Source organism: Trachypithecus francoisi, unplaced genomic scaffold (assembly GCF_009764315.1).
Source record: "Trachypithecus francoisi isolate TF-2019V2 unplaced genomic scaffold, Tfra_2.0 Lachesis_group3, whole genome shotgun sequence".
NCBI lineage: Eukaryota > Metazoa > Chordata > Mammalia > Primates > Cercopithecidae > Trachypithecus > Trachypithecus francoisi.
The window spans coordinates 103,104,891-103,126,251 of NW_022681468.1; the positions used below are offsets into that span (position 1 = coordinate 103,104,891).

The window sequence follows — 21,361 nt, forward strand, 5'->3', positions numbered from 1 at the left end:
CTGGAGACAAAGAACAAGCAGAAAGTGCTGAGTCATAGAGTGAAGCCCCACTGTGAGACCATGCCCTGGAGACCACAGACTCTAATGTTGAATGTAGAGTCACAAAGCCCTCAGTTGGGGCTGGAAGGGAATGAAAACCCGGGGGGAATTCAGTAACTATTTTGAGAATTAGAAAAAATCACTGTTTCTTGTAACTTGGATTCCCATTGCCTCAGTGAAAAGTAACTGAGTCACCCAATCACTCATGATCTCATGGAATCCATTAGCTCTAGCTGAGTCTCACTCATCTATCAGCTACTAGGATCAGATAAAGTGGAATGGTGTGATGGTTGGAGAAAGCCCAGAAGACCCGGCTTTGGGCAAAGGCAGTGAGTGATTTGGGTGCAGGGAGAGGAGCAGCAGGATATTTTTTCTAGCTCATAAATTGAAGATGAAATCACCAGAAAGGGCTGCCAATAAAGCGATGCCCAGTAATCCTGCACTTAGGCAGAATTCTAAGGCCAGGGAGGCCCTGGAAGATTGGTCCTTTGAAGGGAGAATATCACCTAACACTATTCCAAGCACAAGGAGTTACTAGGACAGCCAACAGGAGACTAAGATGAAGAATTTGCTTATGAAGCTGGCTTGAAAACCAAACATATCCATCTCCTCCCGTTGCCAAGGTGTTTAAGCCCAGGTACTCTGACCTCCACAATCTCATAGCATGAGACTGACCCTGAAGGTGAAGAGATGAATCATAGCATGACCTTCCTGCTGAAAACCTGGGAGGGCATTAAGAAGGTGGGGATATTAAAGATGTTATCCTCTGTGAGGGTGAGACCAGCATGGTCTTGAGCAACACGCTTCCTGACTTCCTGTGTCCTTGGGGTAGCTCCAGAGAAAGTGAAGGTGAGGGGTGAGGGAGCCATCCCAGCCTATGGGCAGCCCCGAGTCCTCTTTCTCGAAGTGTGGAGCAATGGTCAGAGAATACAATGGGCTTCAAGACCTGGCCTCTGCTAGGAAGATCCAACCCATTTCCAATTGCCTATGATATTTATGAAGCAAGGCAAGCCAGCAGAGTCTAAAATCCTAGGAGACACACTGATGATAACATCTGATAACCCAGCTTCAAAGGTTAGGTTCAATATTACACTGTAAGAATACAACAGGATCAAAGGGGATGTGGCTGTGCTTTGGAAAAGGTCAAGTGTGTGGCCAGTGGAAATGGTCCTTATCATTACCAAAACCCTCAGGCCTGTCCTGGGAATGAGGGCACAAAGGGACAGCCTCCAGAAGAAAGCGTTGAGACGTGGAGTAATCAGAAGCCTTCCTAAGGTCACAAGATGAGTCAGTTGCAGACAAGTCATCTGTCTTTGCCTCAATAAATTTCCCTACTTAGTGAGTCTGGACAGCTCAAAGACAGCTTTAGTGCAGATAAACAAGCTTGTCCACAGTGGAACAAACGAGCAAGAGGTAGCACACTCTGGCCCAGTGTCATTTCCTCCTCCCTACTTCTATAAAAAGCACCCCCAGAAATGTTTAAGCCCCAGCTGAGTTTACTAACAGACCAAACACTGGAAGCCTATTTCAAATAGATGGCAAAGTTTTAATGTGAATGCTGTCCCCACACGCTCCTCCAGTTCAGATCTTTCCCTTCCCCAATCTCTGTCGGTTCCCCCAGACAACTCTAAATAATAGAAAAGACTCTGAACTTTTTTCTTCTCTCCAGTGAGAGAAACTCTGCTCCCTTTCAAGCCAATGGCTGCTGCTTCGTAGTCTCTCAGAGTGAGTTCTCTCCCAGAAGGCACCTCACTCCCTCATGCAGTAGAGCTCTTGGGAGGTGTGCCAACTGATGTTTCACATGTTTGGATGGGGCAGAACCCCACATGTGCAGCCAGCCTGCGATCAGGGGGAAAAAGGTAACAAATATGAAGTGCCTAGCATAGCGCCTACTCAGTACATTCAGGCTTTCATTCATTACTACATAGGGAATTCACCCATAATTTTTCTATTAAAGTATTTCTTTTCAATGTATTTATTTATTTTAATTTTATTCATTTTCTTTGAGACAGAATCTCACTCTGTCTCACAGGCTGGAGTGCAGTGGCACAATCTTGGCTCACTGTAACCTCTACCTCCTGGGTTCAAGTGATTCTCCTGCCTCAACCTCCCAGGTAGCTGGGATTAAAGGTGCCCACCACCATGCCCAGCTAATTTTTGTATTTTTAGTAAAGATAAGGTTTCATCACATTGGTCAGGCCACTCTCAAACTCCTGACCTTAGGTGATCCACCCACCTCAGCCTCCCAAAGTGCGGGGATTACAGGCATGAGCCACCATGCCCAGCCTTTATTTATTTATTTATTTATTTATTTATTTATAAGACAGGATCTCAATTTGTCCCCCAGGCTGGTATGCAGTGGCATAGTCATGACTCACTGTAGCCCCAAACTCCTGGGCTCAAGCAATTCTCCCAACTCAGCCTCCTGAGTAGCTAGGACTACAGGTGTGCACCACCACACCCAACTAATTTCTTATAGAGACAGGGTCTACCTATGTTGCCCAGGTTGGTCTCAAACTCCTGGCCTCAAGCGTTCCTCCCACCTTGACCTCCCAAAGCACTAGGATTACAGACGTGAGCCACCACGCTCGGTCTCATTTGAATTTAATTAAGAGCCTATTATCATCTAGGCACTGGGCTAGGAGGAATGGAAAATAACAAGATACATATAATTTGATTTCTACTTTAGGAAATATAGAATTTAGAGAGGAGAAAAGATACCCAGGCCAACATAGTACAGGGTTCAATAGAATGCATGTCGAAAGGTTGAGGAGAATAGATTCCTTTTCTCTGGTGAAATGGAGCAGGTGGCATCCAGTGAAGTCTGGAGACTGGGTAGGACTTCTACCACTGCACAAGGCAGCATGGCATTCCAGAGGAAGGGAGAGACATGGGGAAGAAGAGGGAATGCCACACTCAGGGATAGTTGGCTGGAAAGAGAGATGAGAGCAGGGATGAGAAACCAGTCTGGAAAGGGAAGCTGAGGCAAATTTCTGATGGCTTTGAAGTGAAGGGAGATCAACTAGGGGGCTATCATAGCAGTCTAAGTCTGACCATAACTGCTCCCACTAGCATGGGACTCATGAGGAGCCAAAGGAAGGAAGTAGGCACAAGTCAACACAAGTGTGTGCAACATGGGGGGTATTTGGGAAGTGGAGGAGGCCTGAAATAGCTGCCTGCCTTGGGGCGAGGGCTGGCACAAGGCCACAGAGGGTTAGTGACATTGCTCTTCATGTCCCTTCTCTCTAGCAGGTATGTGGTTGGAGCTTCTGTTGTAAATCTTGCCCTGCATACTATCTGGAGACAGGGCTTCATTGGAGGACAGCTGCACATCTAATTTTAGGTTCATGCTAGAGAAGTAGGGCAGGTTTAATCTCCATAGGAGGGAGGAGTCATCGTGACACAACACTGGGCATCTGCTCCCACAAAGACATCCCGGAATAACTCTCCAATAGCATGCTAGCATTTGGAGGATGATACGTAGTAGAGCTATCCATGTCCCTTGACATGCTATTTCATCCCTTCCCTGCAAGACCCCCTCAAGCCCACAGGTTCTGTCATCCAAATGGCTTGAGTAGAATTCATCTGGGTATGTCTTAGTTACTATTCGTAGGATCGAGTTTGTGAAAGATGGAAATTGGCAGGAAGTTCTCATCTCCAGACTCTTCCCCAGCTTCTGCTGTCTGATCTGCAGCAGACAACCAGATATCCCACAGTATTTGTACTAATAATGATTAACAATGTCATAGCATGTCAAAGCGCACAATGTCTTTACACATATTTTTTATTGCCCATGATAAACCTAGGAGGTAAGACTTGACATTCATGCTTTAAGAAATGTCAAAGTTTAGTTAAGAAAAGTTAAATGACTCACCAAGGAATCTGGTACAAGGAGGCTTACAGAGCAGGTCTTCCAATTTCATTACCTTTGTTCTTATCTTGCTGTTGATGAGTAAGGATAAGATAGAAAACAAGGTAGCTTTGGGAAAGGATTCAAAAGCAGAGGCAATAGATATTTAGCCTTTGAGAGGAAATAGCCATTTGATGGAGGAGTAAGACTCCTCTATCATTAAGCAAATTGTTCCATGGGTATAAGCCATTTAGATGGAAAAGAAATTTAAGCAAACTTTAACTACATATGATTGTCTTACATATGATGGTTGTAGAAATAAAATGCTGGCAATAGACTGTGTAAGATACGCCAGTGGTGGCTTAAGAGCTGAGGCTCATCTATCAGGCAAGGTTTAAATCCCAGCTCTTTCACCTAAAACCCAGCATGTTACTTCTTTCAGTTTCAATTTATTTTCCAGTAAAACTGGGGGCAATAATAACACCTGCCTTGCAGAGCAGATGAGCGGCTCAAAGGAGGTAGTGCATGCTAAGAGCTTAGCACAGTGCAGGGCACCTAATAAACACCATGCCAATGACAGCTATATTGTAACGGTTGGTGGAAAAGCCTCTTTCCTACAGAGGTTTGGTTTTAATATGGCATTTGACTGAGGAAGGGGAACCACCTTGCCCAAAATTTACAGAACAAACCAGACATGTAGAAATATGCCTGGAAGGCTCCTTTTGTTATTGGAAGCACCCTACTCCCACTCCATTAATCCCTGGTGTTACTTTCCCATTTGCCTCTGGCACTTCGATCAGATCTGTGCCTGAATTCAACTCCCTTTGCAGGAGGAAAAGAAAGCATTAAAAATGGCAACTAGCGTGAGTCTCTGAGGAGGGGGTTTCTATGCTTTGTTGATTTCTCCCCCCTACCCCACCAGCTTGGCCTGAATGAGGAAGACAATAAAAGCTCTGAGCACCCCAGAAAGGAGAGACCTAGTGCCTTAATACCCATGGTTATGTGGGATAAGCTTCCTAGGGGAGCCTTCCAAACAACATGGTACCCAAGTGGCAAAGAGGAGAAGACTGAGTGAGACCCGTATATGGATGAGCCCAGCAGACATCACAGAGATTTTCACATAATCTAAAGGAAGAAACCAGATATTCCTGACCTTCTGAACAGCTGAATTATGACAGCATCAGATTAGAAGAAGCCTTGTAAATAGGGCAGAAAGATAAAGTTCATAGATTGGTAACCAAAGAACATGTTGAGACTGCAGATGTCAGCAGCAAAGGCCTGCACACAATGATAAAAATGAGACATATCCAACTCATACATATGTTCAAATGGACATGAGATGATTGAGGACAGTCTGTGTTTTTCCATCAACACCCCAGCACTACCATGGCTTCTTAGAACTCAGATGTACCCCAGGAAGTGGGGGGAGAAGAGTGAAATCCCTGGATGAGCCAAAGAATCACTAATTTGAGTTAGATTCCTGATAAGACACAGGTTTATATTTCTTGTTATCTGACACAAATGTAAATTTAAAACAGAGTGAAGTATAATTATAGAAAATAAATTTTTTTGGTCCCTGAGTTTTTTAGTTTGAAGATTTTTACCTACTAGATGAGGGTTCTTAGTAGAATTTAATTGAATTTCACTTTGCAATAAATTCACACCCTAGAGAAGATGCTTCCAAAATGAGAGACATAGAACACTGACCCCCCTTCCTTCCCCTAAAAAAAGTGATCTCAAAAAAAAAAGAAAAAAAGACAGTTCCCCGACTAAATCAATTTTGGATCAGGGTATACTAAATAACAGATATTCTCAATATGTGTTGGCTTTACAAAGACTCTGAGAAGTCTTACAGTAAAGAAACCAGTATTCAATCCAGTATTTCTCAACTTATTGGATGAGATTTTTTTTTCACTGAGATATAATGTATTTCACTCTAGGAAATGCTTGGTGTAGAGAGCTGCAGGTGAGAATGGATGATAATGGCATAACTGCAGTGACCCAAGAGAAAAATAATCGGGTGGAACATGAGCCTAAGATTGATGCTAGGATGCAGAAAATATCATGGTTGGGCATGGAAATGTTACTCGCCAAATGACCCCATCTATCTTGGAAATTGGCTGAATTTCTTCTAATATTCTTTCAAGGTCCTCGCTGAGTCACTACCATAAATGATGGATCTTAATGGTCCCGAATATCTCTAAAGCCTTCATGTCTAACCATCTCCCTTTTTAACTTGATGATTCACTCCACTCCAGCAAGCAGAGGCAGGGAGAACAGGCTGAGTTTCATTTTCCAATCATAAAAATACATCTCAAGACTAGCACATGACCATGATGGACTATTATAAGGCCCAGAACTCATGCCAGAAGTTTAACTGGCTGTCTCTTTAGAGACCCTGTCATTTCTGAAATGTCTTTTGAAGATTATATTTATTTATGGTAGAGTTGCTATGAGTAAAATGTATATACCTGAGGGCTTCAGGCAAAAATAACATGAGGTTTTGAGTCTGAAAGATCTGGATTCAAATCTCAACTCTACTATTTTCTAGCACGGTGACCTTGGATAAGGCTCTCAACACATTTTAACTTCCTCGTCTGAAAAAGAGAATAATAATATACCCATTCAGGGTTATCATGAGAATTAGAGGAAATGACTCATGAGTGTGGAGGGATGTAAGCTGGGAAGGGATAAAGACATGGTACCATATTTCCAAGGGAGAAATGATCACTAAACTGAGCTGGAAACATCATGAAAATATATGTGGGGCAATCTCCATCTCTCCATCTGTTACAAAAAGGGCAAAAGTATTACATGGCACTCTGTACCTGATTGCTTGGGTGCGCTTTTGGGTATAAGGAGTAATAACCTTGAAAAGCAGTTCCATGGCTCCGTTAATTCCCAGCATGGCTCCCATGGAAACTAAGAAAGACAAAAGCACAGTAGTTATGGTCACAAGTGAATGAGTTAAGGCTCAATACAACTTGTATTGACTCCTTTAAATCTTTAAGGGGCAACCTGATAAACAAGATAGCTCCCTTTCTTTTCTACCCTGGTTGCACATTCCTCTACAATTTCATACTCGGGTCTCCCACATGACTAAGGTAATGACTTGACTATGCCCCAACTAGAATGTCAATGAAGAATCAGTTCTTCCTGCCCAGCAGTAACTAGACTGGGAAGTTTTTGCCTTTTTGGCCAACTGGGTGGTTGTAAAAACATTGCCATAGATCTGAATGATAGAAAGAAACTCAAAAGAGATATCTGGTTAGATAAATACAACTTTTGGATGTTACTCTTGTCTCCAAGGATGCCCCAGCTTCTCTCCAATATTCCCAGTACCCTACTCCACTTAGATCACTTTAGGTAGAGCTCTGCTCATGTCAAAAAATAAGGAGTCCACAGGACACAAAATAGAGCCAGTAAGCAGGAGGACAAAATTTTCAGTGGTAGAAGGAAAGAGGATTATCTTTTAAGGTGTGACTCTCGTCTGTCTTTCCTCCATTGGACTTGTGTGTTTAAGAAAAAGGCCTATGAATGCCTTGTGCTTTAGGCTAGCCTTGATCTGAGAAAAGTGGGAACAAGAAATCTTAGAGAAGCAAAGAGAGGGAAACAAGGGTGGCTGACACTGAATTGCTCCAACCCTCAGGAAAGGAAGCTAAATGGAAATCTGAAGACTCCTCATCCCACTACAGTCTTTCAGATAGGGACTACAACTGATGTCTTTGCTATTGCAGAGTGCATGTTCCTGGAACATCCTCTATGCATATGTCCCTCCTGAGGCTAGTACATGAAGTAATTGCCTGGATCAAAATTCAGAGATTTGGCATCCTAGTCTGGAAGCCATCAATCTTCCACTCTTGTGGCTACTCACTCAGCTCTTGCTTCCGAATTGGGAAAACATACTAGAGAAAACTCTTGGCAAGTAATTCAAAAAAACTCTGGTATTGAGTAAGGGAGGAGTTAATTTTAAAAGCACTGATTCTAATACGGAAGATTTTAGGCTTGAAATTGGAAGAGGATAACAATAAGAAATCCTCACTGAGTTCACCTTTGTGGGTGCCTGTCCGAGGTTAGAGCTCTGGCAGCTCTGTAAACATCCTCATCGGCCATCTGAGAACTTCTGAAGGGTTCATTGGCTCTCACAGACCCATTAGGGTTCCAGCCAACTCCTTCTGAAGATAGGAGCTGTTTAGAAAGCTTTGCTGGAACATTCAACAGTGGCTAATAATTCATGGAAAAGATAGTAATCCACAGGCTTCTTGAACTCTGCTCGCCTCTCATCAGTAAAGTCAATGTATAGAGAGTGACAGTGTAATTTTTTTAAATACCTTATGGAACAGTGAGTTGGTATAATCAACAAAGGCTTAGAAGATGAATCAGATAGCCACCTCCTCATACCCACAGGAAAATCCCAGGACTTATCAGAACTCCACCTGAAGGAATTTTTCTATATCTCCATAACCATTATATTTAAGGAAGGCAAGTTTTTCAGCCTATTTATGCTTTAGGAAACCAGGAAATGCTTCACATTTCAGTCTGCTGGCACACTACAAACATGGGTGGCACACCTTCTGTCTAGTCGTTAATGAGAGTTGTCCTTTATACAAAGCCACAGTTCCTCTTTTCCTTTATTAGAGATGGGTGTATACAAATCTACTCAGCCTTTGCCCAATGCTCTCTGGTTTTCAGGTCAATATATGGGAGACGGGTGAATAGAGGCTCCATCTGTGAACAAAGATTCAAGCGTCTATCCCGCTATTTCCCCAGAAAGACTTTCTTTTTATGAGTCCTCCATGTTTATTAAGAGAATTTACCAACGAAAATCAAGTTATTGTGGCCGGGCACAGTGGATTACACCTGTAATCCCAGCAGTTTGGGAGGCTGAGGTGGGTGGATCACGTGAGGTCAGGAGTTCAAGACCAGCCTGGCTCTGTCTTTACGAAAAATACAAAAATTAGCCAAATGTAGTAGTGAACACCTGTAATCCCAGCTACTCAGGAGGCTAACAAGAATCATTTGCACCCAGGAGACAGGCTGCAGTGAGCCGAGATCGTGCCACTACATTCCAGCCTGGACAACAAAGTGAGACTGTCTCAAAAAAAAAAAAAAAAAGGAAAAAGAAAAAAAAGAAAAAAAAATCAGGCATTTTAGTCATTCTTGGGTAATTAGAAATAAAAAGTCACCTATTAATTCCCCATATCTATACTCATTCTACTACTTCAAAAGAGTAAGGGAAAAGTATAGGGCAGGGAAGAGAAACTAGCAATTATCAAGCAGTTGCCATGTGACAAACATGCCCATGAACATTCTCCTATTTACCCCATCTACCAAGTCTATGAACTCCACTATGGCTAATAGTGTCCACTTGTAAATTGACACGTTGAAGCTCTAATCTTCAGTACCTCAGAGTAGGACTATATCTGGAGATAGGGCCTTTAGAGAGGGAATTATGTTAAAATGAGGCCATTAAGGTGGGCCCTAGTCTAATGTGGATTTATGTCCTTATAAAAAGGGGGAATTTGAACACACAAAGAAACATCAAGGACGGCCAAGCACAGAAGAAAGACCTTGTGAGGACACAGGGAGCAGACGGTCATCTGGAAGCCAAAGAGAGGGGCCAGTAGAAACCAAACCTGCCGACATCCTAAGCTCCAATTTGTAGCCTTCAAAAATGTGAGAAAAAAAGCACACAGTAGCTGATGCCTGTGACCCCAGTACTTTGGGAGGCTGAGGTGGGCGGATCACCTGAGATCAGGAGTTCAACACCAGCCTGACCAACATGGTGAAACCCTGTCTCTACTAAAATATAAAAACTAGCCAGGCATGATGGCAGCTCCCTGTGATCCCAGCTACCTGGGAGGCTGAGACAAGAGAATTACCTGAACCTGGGAGGTAGAGATTGCAGTGAGCCAAGGTCACACCAGTGCCTGGGCAAGAGAGTGAGACCTCATTTCAAAAAAAAAAAAAAGTGAGAAAATACATTTCTTTTGTTTAAGTCACATAGACTGTGGTATTTTGTTAAGGCATTAAGGCAGCCCTAGCAGAGCAATAGTAATCATTATTACTACTATGATTTTGTAAAGGATGAAACTGAGATTCAACACGTTAAGTACTCATGCTTCATGACTCATAAGAAATAGAATCACAGTCAAACTCAGGTCTTTTTGGCTCTAAGCCTACGTTCTTTCCCCTATCGACTATATAACCTTAAATAATTGTAACTTTCATTTCATAGGAAGGGAACTCAGAAAGAAGAAATGAAAGTCTATGCTCATTACATATGAGATAGGAGATATAGGATCTAATGTATTAGTAAAACATTTCCATATGGAATAGAATTAACATGAGTTCTGGAGTTAGAAATTCCGCCCTCGTGACTTTTTATCTATATGAATTCAAGCAATTGCTTCACCTTTTTTTTTTTCTTTTTAAGACAAGGTCAACCAGGCTGGAGTGCAGGGGCATGATCACTCCTCACTGCAGCCTTGACTTCCTGGGTTCAAGTGATTCTCCTACTTCAGCCTTCCAAGTAGCTGGGACTACAGGCACATGCCACCACACTCAGCTAATTTTTTGTATTTTTAGTAGAGACCAAGCTGATCTCAAACTCCTGGGCTCAAGCAATCTGCCCATCTCATCCTCCCAAAGCGCTGGGATTACAGGCGTGAGCCACCGTGCCTGGCGCTGCTTTACTCTTTAAAGTTTCTCCTTCTAAGCTATAAAATTATAGGTCTAAATACAAAATTACTATGATAATTAGAAATAAATCAAATCAGGAGATAGCAAATAAGTATCAGCTGAGCTATAATGTTCCTAATAATTACCTGGAGGACCCTGTTGAGAAGGATCACGGGTTTTTTTAAATCGTAAGGGATGTTGTAATCAATGAGCAATTTCAGGAATATGGTAGGGAGATCTGTGATGTGAGAGTTGTCCTACCCAGATATAACACTTCAATGTGACAAGGAGTCTTGTAAATAAAGTCTGCCCTTCTCCTGTCATATCTTTTTTACCTTGTAGTACTCATAGAAAAGCCTAGAATGCTGTAATGTGTGACTGTCAAGGAGAAACAATATTGAAGTCCATCTCTAGGAGCAGACTCAAGAGCTCTACCTGGCTAAGGAGAAGATGAAGAATTAACTTCTCACCTCCACAGCCTCTGGATTGTCAGCCTCCTTTATTTATCTGGCTGGGACCATCATGTGAATCTCTCACCCATGCTTCTCTTCCAACCAGACCCTCACACAGTTTCCATGTGTCCCAGCCCTGGTTTGGAAGCCATCCCCGAGAGCCACAATAGAGTCACTTACCACTGGAGGCAAACACACGCAGAGCCCAGAGACAGTGGAGGAGGTTCTGGCCATGGGATAGGTTCTTCCTGGCCAGAATCAATGTCACATCAAGTGCTTCCAATTCCAGGGCCTTCTGTCCAATCTTTTTATCTAAGAACACAAATCAATCTATCTTAGCTGCACTTCACATTGATTCTGGATTGTACAATGTGTGGAGTGGAGGAAGGGGAAGATGGTGAAGGAGGAGGATAATCATAGCCAAAGACATTTTTCAAACCTAGTGACAAATGCTGCTAAATATGTCCCCACTAGAACCAAATGAATCAAAAGAGCTAATTTGGGCTACACATATTTACATGGAAGCTTGTGGGTTGAATAACTCTCAAGCCCCTATATTTAGGTTGTCCTCATACATTAACCACAGTTCAAATGGGAATAAAGTTTTTTCCTTAAGACAATTCTAGAATTGAGAATATTTAGTATTAATATAATTCTTGATATAACATTCAAATGTAATGTGTCAACTTGTATTGGATCTTGCTTTGAATATGTCTATAAAAGACAGTTGGGAACATTTGGAGAAACTGGAATGAATATAAATTACGCATGTATTTTTAATTTTATTAGGTTTGTAATAATGGTATTGTGATTATGTAGGGAAATGTCTCTTTTCAAAGAAATGCACTTGAAAGGGTTTAGGAAGAAAATGTTACCTGCAATTTCTCTTAAAATATTTCAGATAAAAATAAATAGGTGAAGAAAATATGGCAAAATGTTAACAATGGTTAGAACTAAGTTTTAGGTATATAAGAGGCCATCTTTCTATATGAGGGAAAGTTTTCATAATAAAAAGTCAAAACACATTTTTAAGAAAATAAAATTTTCCCCTCTAATATTTCTTTGTTTCATTTTTATAATACTTTAATTTCTAGGGTACATGTGCACAACGTGCAGGTTTGTTACGTATGTATACGTGTACCATGTTGGTTTGCTGTACCCATCAACCTGTCATTTACATTAGGTATTTCTCCTAATGCTATCCCTCCCCCAGTCCTCCACCCCTTGACAGGCCCTGGTGTGTGATGTTCCCTGCTCTGTGTCCAAGTGATCTCATGGTTCAATTCTTACCTATGAGTGAGAACATGCGGTGTTTGGTTTTCTGTCCTTGTGACAATTTGATAAGAATAATGGTCTCCAGCTTCATCCATGTCCCTGCAAAGGATACAAACTCATCCTTTGTTATGGTTACATACTAGTCCATGGTATATATGTGCCACATTTTCTTAATCCAGTCTATCATTGATGGACATTTGGGTTGGTTCCAAGTCTTTGCTGCTGTGAATAGTGCTGCAACAAACATACGTGTGCATGTGTCTTTGTAGTAGCATGATTTATAATCCTTTGGGTATATACTCAGTAAAGGGGTTGCTGGGTCAAATGGTAATTCTAGTTCTAGATCCTTGAGGAATCACCACATTGTCTTCCACAATGGTTGAACTAATTTACACTCCCACCAACAGTGTAAAAGCATTCCTATTTCTCCACATCTTCTCCAGCATCTGTTATTTCCTGACTTTTTAATGATCACCATTCTAACTGGTGTGAGATGGTATCTCATTTTGGTTTTGGTTTGCATTTCTCTGATGACCAGTCATGATGAACATTTATTTGTATGTCTGTTGGCTGCATAAATGTCTTCTTTTGAGAAGTGTCTGTTCGTATCCTTTGCCCACTTTTTGATGGGGTTGTTTTTTTCTTGTGAATTTGTTTGAGTTCTTTGCAGATTCTGGATTAGCCCTTTGTCAAATGGGTAGATTGCAAAATTTTTCTCCCATTCCGTAGGTTGCCTGTTCACTCTGATGTTAGTTTCGTTTGCTGTGCAGAAGCTCTTTAGTTTAATTAGATCTCATTTGTCTATTTTGGTTTTTGCTGCCATTGCTTTTGGCGTTTTAGTCATGAAGTCATTGCCCAGGCCTATGTCCTGAATGGTACTGCCTAGGTTTTCTTTTTGGGTTTTTATGGTTTTAGGTCTAACATTTAAGTCTTTAATCCATCTTGAATTAATTTTTGTATAAGATATAAGGAAAGGATCCAGTTTCAGCTTTCTATATATGGCTAGCCAGTTATCCCAGCACCATTTATTAAATAGGGAGTCCTTTCCCCATATCTGGTTTTTGTCAGGTTTGTCAAAGATCAGATGATTGTAGATGTGTGGTTTTGGTACCAGTACCATGCTGTTTTTGTTATAGTAGACTTGTGATATAGTTTGAAGTCAGGTAGCTTGATGCCTCCAGCTTTGTTCTTTTTGCTTGGGATTGTCTTGGTAATGCAGGCTCTTTTTTGGTTCCATACGAATTTTAGTTTTTTCCAATTCTGTGAAGAAAGTTATTGGTAGCTTCATGGGGATGGCAGTGTATCTATAAATTACTTTGGGCAGAATGCCCATTTTCACAATATTGATTCTTCCTATCCAGGAGCATGGAATGTTCTTTCATTTGTTTGTGTCCTCTTTTATTTCCTTGAGCAGTGGTTTGTAGTTCTCCTTGAAGAGGTCCTTCACATCCCTTGTAAGTTGGATTCCTAGGTATTTTATTCTCTTTGTAGCAATTGTGAATGGGAGTTCACTCATGATTTGGCTCTCTGTTTGTCTTTTAACGGTGTATAGGAATGCTCGTGATTTTTGTATGTTGATTTTGTATCCTGAGACTTTGCCGAAGTTGCTTATCAGCTTAAGGAGATTTTGGGCTGAGACGATGGGGTTTTCTCAATATAAAATCATGTCATCTGCAAACAGGGACAATTTGACTTCCTCATTCCCTAATTGAATACCCTTTCTTTCTTTCTCTTGCCTGATTGCCCTGGCCAGAACTTCCAACACTATGTTGCATAGGAGTGGTGAGCATGGGCATCCTTGTCTTGTGCCGGTTTTCAAAGGGAGTGCTTCCAGTTTTTTGCCCATTCAGTATGATATTGGCTGTGGGTTTGTTATAAATAGCTCTGATTATTTTGAGATAAGTTCCATCAGTACCTAGTTTATTGAGAGTTTTTAGCATGAAGCACTGTTGAATTTTGTCAAAGGCCTTTTCTGCAACTATTGAGATAATCATGTGGTTTTTGTCATTGGTTCTGTTTATGTGATGGATTACATTTTTTGATTTGTGTATGTTGAACCAGACTTGCATCCCAGGGATGAAGCCTATTTGATCATGGTGGATAAGCTTTTTGATGTGCTCCTGGATTTGGTTTGCCAGTATTTCATTGAGGATTTTCACATCGATGTTCATAAGGGATATTGGTCTAAAATTCTTTTTGTTGTGCCAGGCTTTGGTATCAGGATGATTTTGGCCTGATAAAATGAGTTAGGGAGGATTCTCTCTTTTTCTATTCATTGGAATATTTTCAGAAGGAATGGTACTAGCTCCTCTTTATACCTCTGGTAGAATTCGGCTGTGAATCCATCTGGTCCTGGACTTTTTTTGGTTGGTAGCCTATTAATTATTGCCTCAATTTCAGAGCCTGTTATTGGTCTATTCAGAAATTCAACTTCTTCCTGGTTTAGTCTTGGGAGGGTGTATGTGTCCAGGAATTTATCCATTTCTTCTAGATTTTCTCATATATTTGCATAGAGGAGTTTATAGTATTCTCTGATGGTAGTTTGTATTTCTGTGGGATCGGTGGTGATATCCCCTTTATCATTTATTATTGCATCTATTTAATTCTTCTCTCTTTTCTTATTAGCCTTGCTAGTGGTCTATCAATTTTGTTGATCTTTTCAGAAAACTAGCTCCTGGATTCACTGATTTTTTGAAGGGATTTTTGTGTCTCTATCTCTTTCAGTTCTGCTCTGGTCTTAGTTATTTCTTGCTTTCTGCTAGCTTTTGAATTTATTTGCTCTTGCTTCTCTAGTTCTTTTCATTGTGATGTTAGGGTGTTTCTTTCCTGCTTTCTCTTGTGGGCATTTAGTGCTGTAAGTTTCCCTCTACACACTGCTTTAAATGTGTCCCAGAGATTCTGGTTCATTGTGTCTTTGTTCTCATTGGTTTCAAAGAACATCTTTATTTCTGCCTTCATTTCGTTATGTACCCAATAGTCATTCAGGAGCAGGTTGTTCACTTTCCATGTAGTTGTGCAGTTTTGAGTGAGTTTCTTAATCCTGAGTTCTAATTTGATTGCACTGTGGTCTGAGAGACAGTTTGTTGTGATTTCTGTTCTTTTACATTTGCTGAGGAGTGCTTTACTTCCAATTATGTGGTCAATTTGGGAATAAGTGTGATGTGGTGCTGAGAAGAATGTATATTCTGTTGATTTGGGGTGGAGAGTTCTGTAGACGTCTATTAGGTCTGCTTGGTGCAAAGCTGAGTTCAGGTCCTAGATATCTCTGTTAACCTTCTGTTTCGTTGATCTGTCTAATGTTGACAGTGGGGTGTTAAAGTCTCCCATTATTATTGTGTGGGAGTCTAAGTCTCTTTGTAGGTCTCTAAGGACTTGCTTTATGAATCTGGTTACTCCTGTATTGGGTGCGTATATATTTGGATAGTTAGCTCTTGTTGAATTGATCCCTTTACCATTATGCAATGGCCTGCTTTATCTCTGGTTTAAAGTCTGTTTTATCAGAGATTAGGACTGCAACCCCTGACTTTTTTTTTTTTTTTTTTTTTTCCGCTTTCCATTTGCTTGGTAGATCTTCCTCCATCCCTTTATTTTGAGCCTATGTGCATCTTTGCACATAAGATAGGTCTCCTGAATACAGCACACTGACGGGTCTTGACTCTTTATCCAATTTGCCAGTCTGTCTTTTAATTGGGGCATTTAGCCCATTTACATTTAAGGTTAATATTGTTATATGTAAATTTGATCCTGTCATTATGATGTTCGCTGGTTATTTTGCCCATTAATCGATGCAGTTTCTTCATAGCATTGATGGTCTTTACAATTTGGCATTTTTTTGCAGTGGCTAGTACCAGTTGTTCCTTTCCATGTTTAGTGCTTCCTTCAGGAGCTCTTGTAAGGCAGGCCTGGTGGTGACAAAATCTCTCAGCATTTGCTTGTCTGTAAAGGATTTTATTTCTCCTTCACTTATGAAGCTTAGTTTAGCTGGATGTGAAATTCTGGATTGAAAATTTTTTGCTTTAAGAATGCTGAATATAGGCCTCCACTCTCTTCTGGCTTGTAGGGTTTCTACCGAGAGATCTGCTCTTAGTCTGATGGGCTTGCCTTTGTGGATAACTCGACCTTTCTCTCTGGCTGCTCTTAACACTGTTTCCTTCATTTCAACCTTTGTGAATCTGACAATTATGTATCTTGGGGTTGCTGTTCTTGAGGAGTATCTTTGTGGTGTTCTCTGTATTTCCTGAAGTTGAATGTTGGCCTGCCTTGCTAGACTGGGGAAGTTCTCCTGTATAATATCCTGCAGAGTGTTTTCCAACTTGGTTCCATTCTCCCCATCACTTTTAAGTACACCAATCAAATGTAGATTTGGACTTTTCACATAGTACCATATTTCTTGGAGGCTTTGTTCATTTCTTTTTATTCTTTTTTTCTCTAACCTTGTCTTCTCACTTTATTTCATTAATTTGATCTTCAATCACTGATACCCTTTCTTCCACTTAATCGAATTGGCTATTGAAGCTTGTGCATGCATCACGAAGTTCTTGTGCCATGGTTTTCAGCTCCATGAGGTCATTTAAGGTCTTCTCTACACTGTTTATTCTAGTTAGCTATTCATCTAATCTTTTTTTAAGGTTTTTTAGCTTCTTTGCGATGGGTTCAAATATTCTCCTTTAGCTCAGAGAAGTTTGTTATTACCAACCATCTGAAGCCTACTCATCAAAGTTATTCTCCATCCAGCTTTGTTCCATTGCTGGTGAGGAGCTGTGATCCTTTGGAGAAGAGACACTCTGATTTTTAGAATTTTCAGCTTTTCTACTCTGGTTTCTCCCCATCTTTGTGGTTTTATCTACCTTTGATCTTTGATGCTGGTGATCTACAGATGGGGTTTTGGTGTAGATTATCTTTTTGTTGATGTTGATGCTATTCCTTTCTGTTTGTTAGTTTTTATTCTAATAGTCAGGTCCCTCAACTGCATGTCTGTTGGAGTTTGCTGGAGTTCCACTCCAGACCCTGTTTGCTGGGTATCACCAGAGGAGGCTGCAGAACAACAAATATTGCAGAACAGCAAATATTGCTGCCTGATCATTCCTCTGGAAGCTTCATCCCAGAGGGACAGCTGCCTATATGAGGTGTCTGTTGGATCCTACTGGGAGGTGTCTCCCAGTTAGGCTACATGAGGGTCAGGGACCCATTTGAGGAGGCAGTCTGTCCATTCTTAGAGCTCAAACGCCATGCTGGGAGAACCGCTGCTCTCTTCAGAGCTGTCAGACAGGGATGTTTAAGTCTGTAGAAATTTGCTGCTGCCTTTTGTTCAGCTATGCCCTGCCCACAGAAGTGGAGTCTAGAGGCAGTAGGCCTTGTTGAGCTGTGGTGGGTTCTGTCTAGTTCAAGCTTCCCAGCTTTGTTTACCTACTCAAGCCTCAGCAATGGCGGACGCCCCTCCCCCAACCAGGCGGCTGCCTCGCAGATTGATCTCATACTGCTGTGCTAGCAGTGAGCAAGCCTCTGTGGGCGTGGGACCTGCCAAGTCAGGCACAGGAGAGAATCACCTTGTCTGCAAGTTGCTAAGACCTTGGAAAAAGTGCAGTATTTAAGTGGGAGTGCCCCATTTTTCCAGGTAGTCTGTCAGGGCTTCCCTCGCCTAGGAAAGAGAAATCCCCCAACACCTTGTGCTTCTCAGGTGAGGCGACGCCCCGCCCTGCTTCACCTTGCCCTCTGTGGGCTGCACCCACTGTCCAACCAGTCCCAATGAGATGAACAATGTACCTCAGTTAGAAATGAGGTAATCACCCATCTTCGGCATGGATCATGCCAGGAGTTGCAGACTGGAGCTGTTCCTATTGGGCCATCTGGAGCTGTTCCTATTCGGCCATCTTGGAACGCCCCCCATTTCCTCTCTAATATTTCTAAATTACTGCTCCAAATAAACTGACACCTAGTGTTACAAATAAGTCCTCATTATTTTAATAATTAGAAAATAAGCATAGAAAAAGAAACACTTATTTTATGTTCCTTGTCCCCACTATGATACCAGTCAATGGATGATGTCTAAATCATCATGTTTGTTTTTGCAAGAATACATCACTATCAGATTTATTGCAGGTAGAAATGAATAAAACAGAAATAAAATCCTAAACCCGGTTTACTGATATGTACCTCTGGACCAAAGGACAACAGCAAAGAGGTTGTAATTGAACCTACATAAGCCATTCCCTTCATCAGAAAAGAGATATATCTATCCCATTCCTTCATGAGCAGCCAACCTCATTTCTGTTCTGTTCAGGTCAGCCCACGGCAACCTGAATGTCAATGTCAAGGACTATAACCCCTTGATGGCAGAAACTGTGGTGATGTAATCACTACAATAGTAATATCAAGGTGAATAACTTGGAAATCACTGGCCTGGTGTATCTCTCATGTCTCTCTTTCTCCTATAAAATCCATATGACCCTAGTTTGCCAGAGCCCTGAACCACATGATAAGCATGTGACATACAATACCTTGTTTAATCCTCACAGCACCCTAGAATTAAGTAGAGTCATCCCTCAGTACCCACGTGGGATTGGTTCCAGGATTCCCACAGATATCAAAATCCACAGATGCTCAAGTCCCTGATATAAAATGGTGTAGTATTTGCATATAACCTACACACATCCTCAGACCTTACATCATCTCTAGATTACTATAATACTTAATCTAATGTAAATGGTATGTAGATAGTTGTTATACTGTATTGTTTAGGGAATAATGACAAGAAAAAACTTTGTACATGTTTAGTACAGATACAATTTTTAAAAATATTTTCAATCCAATGTTAATTGAATCCATGGGTGCAGAACCCACAGAAATGGAGGGTCAACGGTACAGATAGCTCTATTTTATACATAAGGGCACAATGCTCAGAAAGTTTAAGTACTTTGTCCAAGGTCACATAGCTAATAAGTGTCAGGGCCAGGCCTGAAACCCGGGTGTGACTCCCCAGCTTATACCGTTTATGGTATATATCAAGTCTCTGTGGTCCTTTCCTGGAGTCCACCTGGCCCACTCTTTGCTTTACTGACTTCTTCTCATTCTTGAAGTTTTAGCTCCAATGTCACCTCTCCTGACCACACCAGGGTAGTGTAACATCACTCTTTCTTCCTCTTACAGCACTTATCATAGTCTGTTATCTCCAAGTTATTTGTTGATTTGCTGGCCTTCTCCCCTTGAACATAAGTTCCATGAGAGCAGGTCCTTAACTGCCTTGGTCATCATGGTGTTCCTAGTGCCTGGAGCACCTCGCCCTAGGAGACATCCAGTAAATATCTGTTGAATATTCACCGAATGAATTGTATTGATTTTTTCTGGGACATGCTCATGCAGGTGTTGGCAAAAGCCTAGTTCTCCATCATCAGCAGAATGTTGAATAGACTTAGAGTGGAGATCCAAATATTTAAATGAAGAGTGCTCCAGAACCCCTGGCCCTTGGCTGTCACTGATAGCATGGGACATCAAAGGTCCACCTTTCAGAGGATCTGAGCTTCTCAGCTGTGACCGATATAAGACTCAGCACGCAATTAGAACTTAACACTTGCCACTCGTTTGCAATGTTTGTGTGAGTCCTGAGTGCCTGTGCTTTTAAACTGTGCTCCAAGAACTTCTAGAGTTTTTGGGAAATGTTTCAGGATTTTCCTTGATGAAACAGAAATGACTATGGAGCCTAAATGGAAAGAACGCTAGGTCCTTCCTCCATCTTCCCTTCAACTAGGAATGTTCTGCTTCTGTGTGACTTGTAGTGGGTTGAATAGTGGCCCCCAGAAATTCATGTCCACCCAGAAGCTCAGAATGTTATTCTTCTGGGAAATAGAGTCTTTGCAGATTTTATTACAAATTAGAGTGGGCCCTAAATCCTATGACTGATGTCCTTACACAAAGAGGAAATGATACAGAGGAGAACACCATGTGAAGTTGGAGGCAGAGATTGGAGTGACGCATTTACAGTCCAAGAAACACCAAGGATTTCTGGCAACCCTCAGAGGAGAGAGGCATGGAACCGATTCTCCCTCAGAGCCTCCAGAAGGAACCAACCCTGCCAACACCTTGATTTTGGACTTCTGATCTCCTAACAGCCTTCTGTTATGTTAAGCTAATCAGTTTGTGGCAATTCGTTATGGCATCTCCAGGAAACTAGTACACTTACGTAATAGACTTTCTTTTTTTAACTTTTAAGTTCAAGGGTAAATGTGCAGGTTTGTTATATAGGTAAACTTGTGCCATGGGGGTTTGTTGTACAGATTATTTCAGCACCCAGGTATTAAGCCTAGTACTCATTAGTTATTTTTTCTAATCCTCTCCCTCCTCTTACCCTCCTGATCTTCAGACAGGCCCCAGTGTGTGTTGTTCCTCTCTGTGTCCATGTGCTCTCATCATTTAGCTTCCACTTATAAGTGACAACATGAAGTACTTGGTTTTCTGTTTCTGCTTTAATTTGCTAAGGATAATGGTAGTACTCATTAGTTATTTTTTCTAATCCTCTCCCTCCTCTTACCCTCCTGATCTTCAGACAGGCCCCAGTGTGTGTTGTTCCTCTCTGTGTCCATGTGCTCTCATCATTTAGCTTCCACTTATAAGTGACAACATGAAGTACTTGGTTTTCTGTTTCTGCTTTAATTTGCTAAGGATAATGGCCTCCAGCTCCACCTTTGCAGGGACATGATCTCATTCTTTTTATGGCTATATAGTATTCCACAGTGTATATGTACCATATTTTCTTTATCCAGTCTATTATTGATGGGCATTTAGGTTGAATCCATGTTCTTGTAACTGTGAATAGTACTGCAATGACCAAATGCATGCGGATGTTTTTATAATAGAATGATTTATATTCCTTTGGTTATATACCCAGTAATAGGAAAGCTAGATCTAATGGTATTTCTGTCTTTAGGTCTTTGAGGAATCACCACATTGTTTTCCACTATGGTTGAACTAACTTATACTCCCACCAACAGTGTATAAGTGTTCCTTTTTCTCCACAACCTTGTGATGCAACTTTTAGACATGTTCCATTTATTTTTAAAATGATTAAAAA

General features: G+C 41.3%; 1 protein-coding gene across 1 annotated transcript in view; it reads right to left on the bottom strand.

The window, feature by feature from the left end:
• The window catches only part of LOC117070258 (cytosolic carboxypeptidase 4-like), a 167,934-nt gene that overhangs the window by 81,877 nt on the left and 64,696 nt on the right, over positions 1–21,361 (bottom strand). Inside the window, exons 4-5 of the mRNA XM_033189112.1 lie at positions 11,203–11,334; positions 6,718–6,811 (exon numbers count right to left, since the gene is read on the bottom strand). Of these exons, the coding sequence (XP_033045003.1) occupies positions 6,718–6,811; positions 11,203–11,334 (226 nt within the window). The remainder of the gene's footprint in view (positions 1–6,717; positions 6,812–11,202; positions 11,335–21,361) is intronic.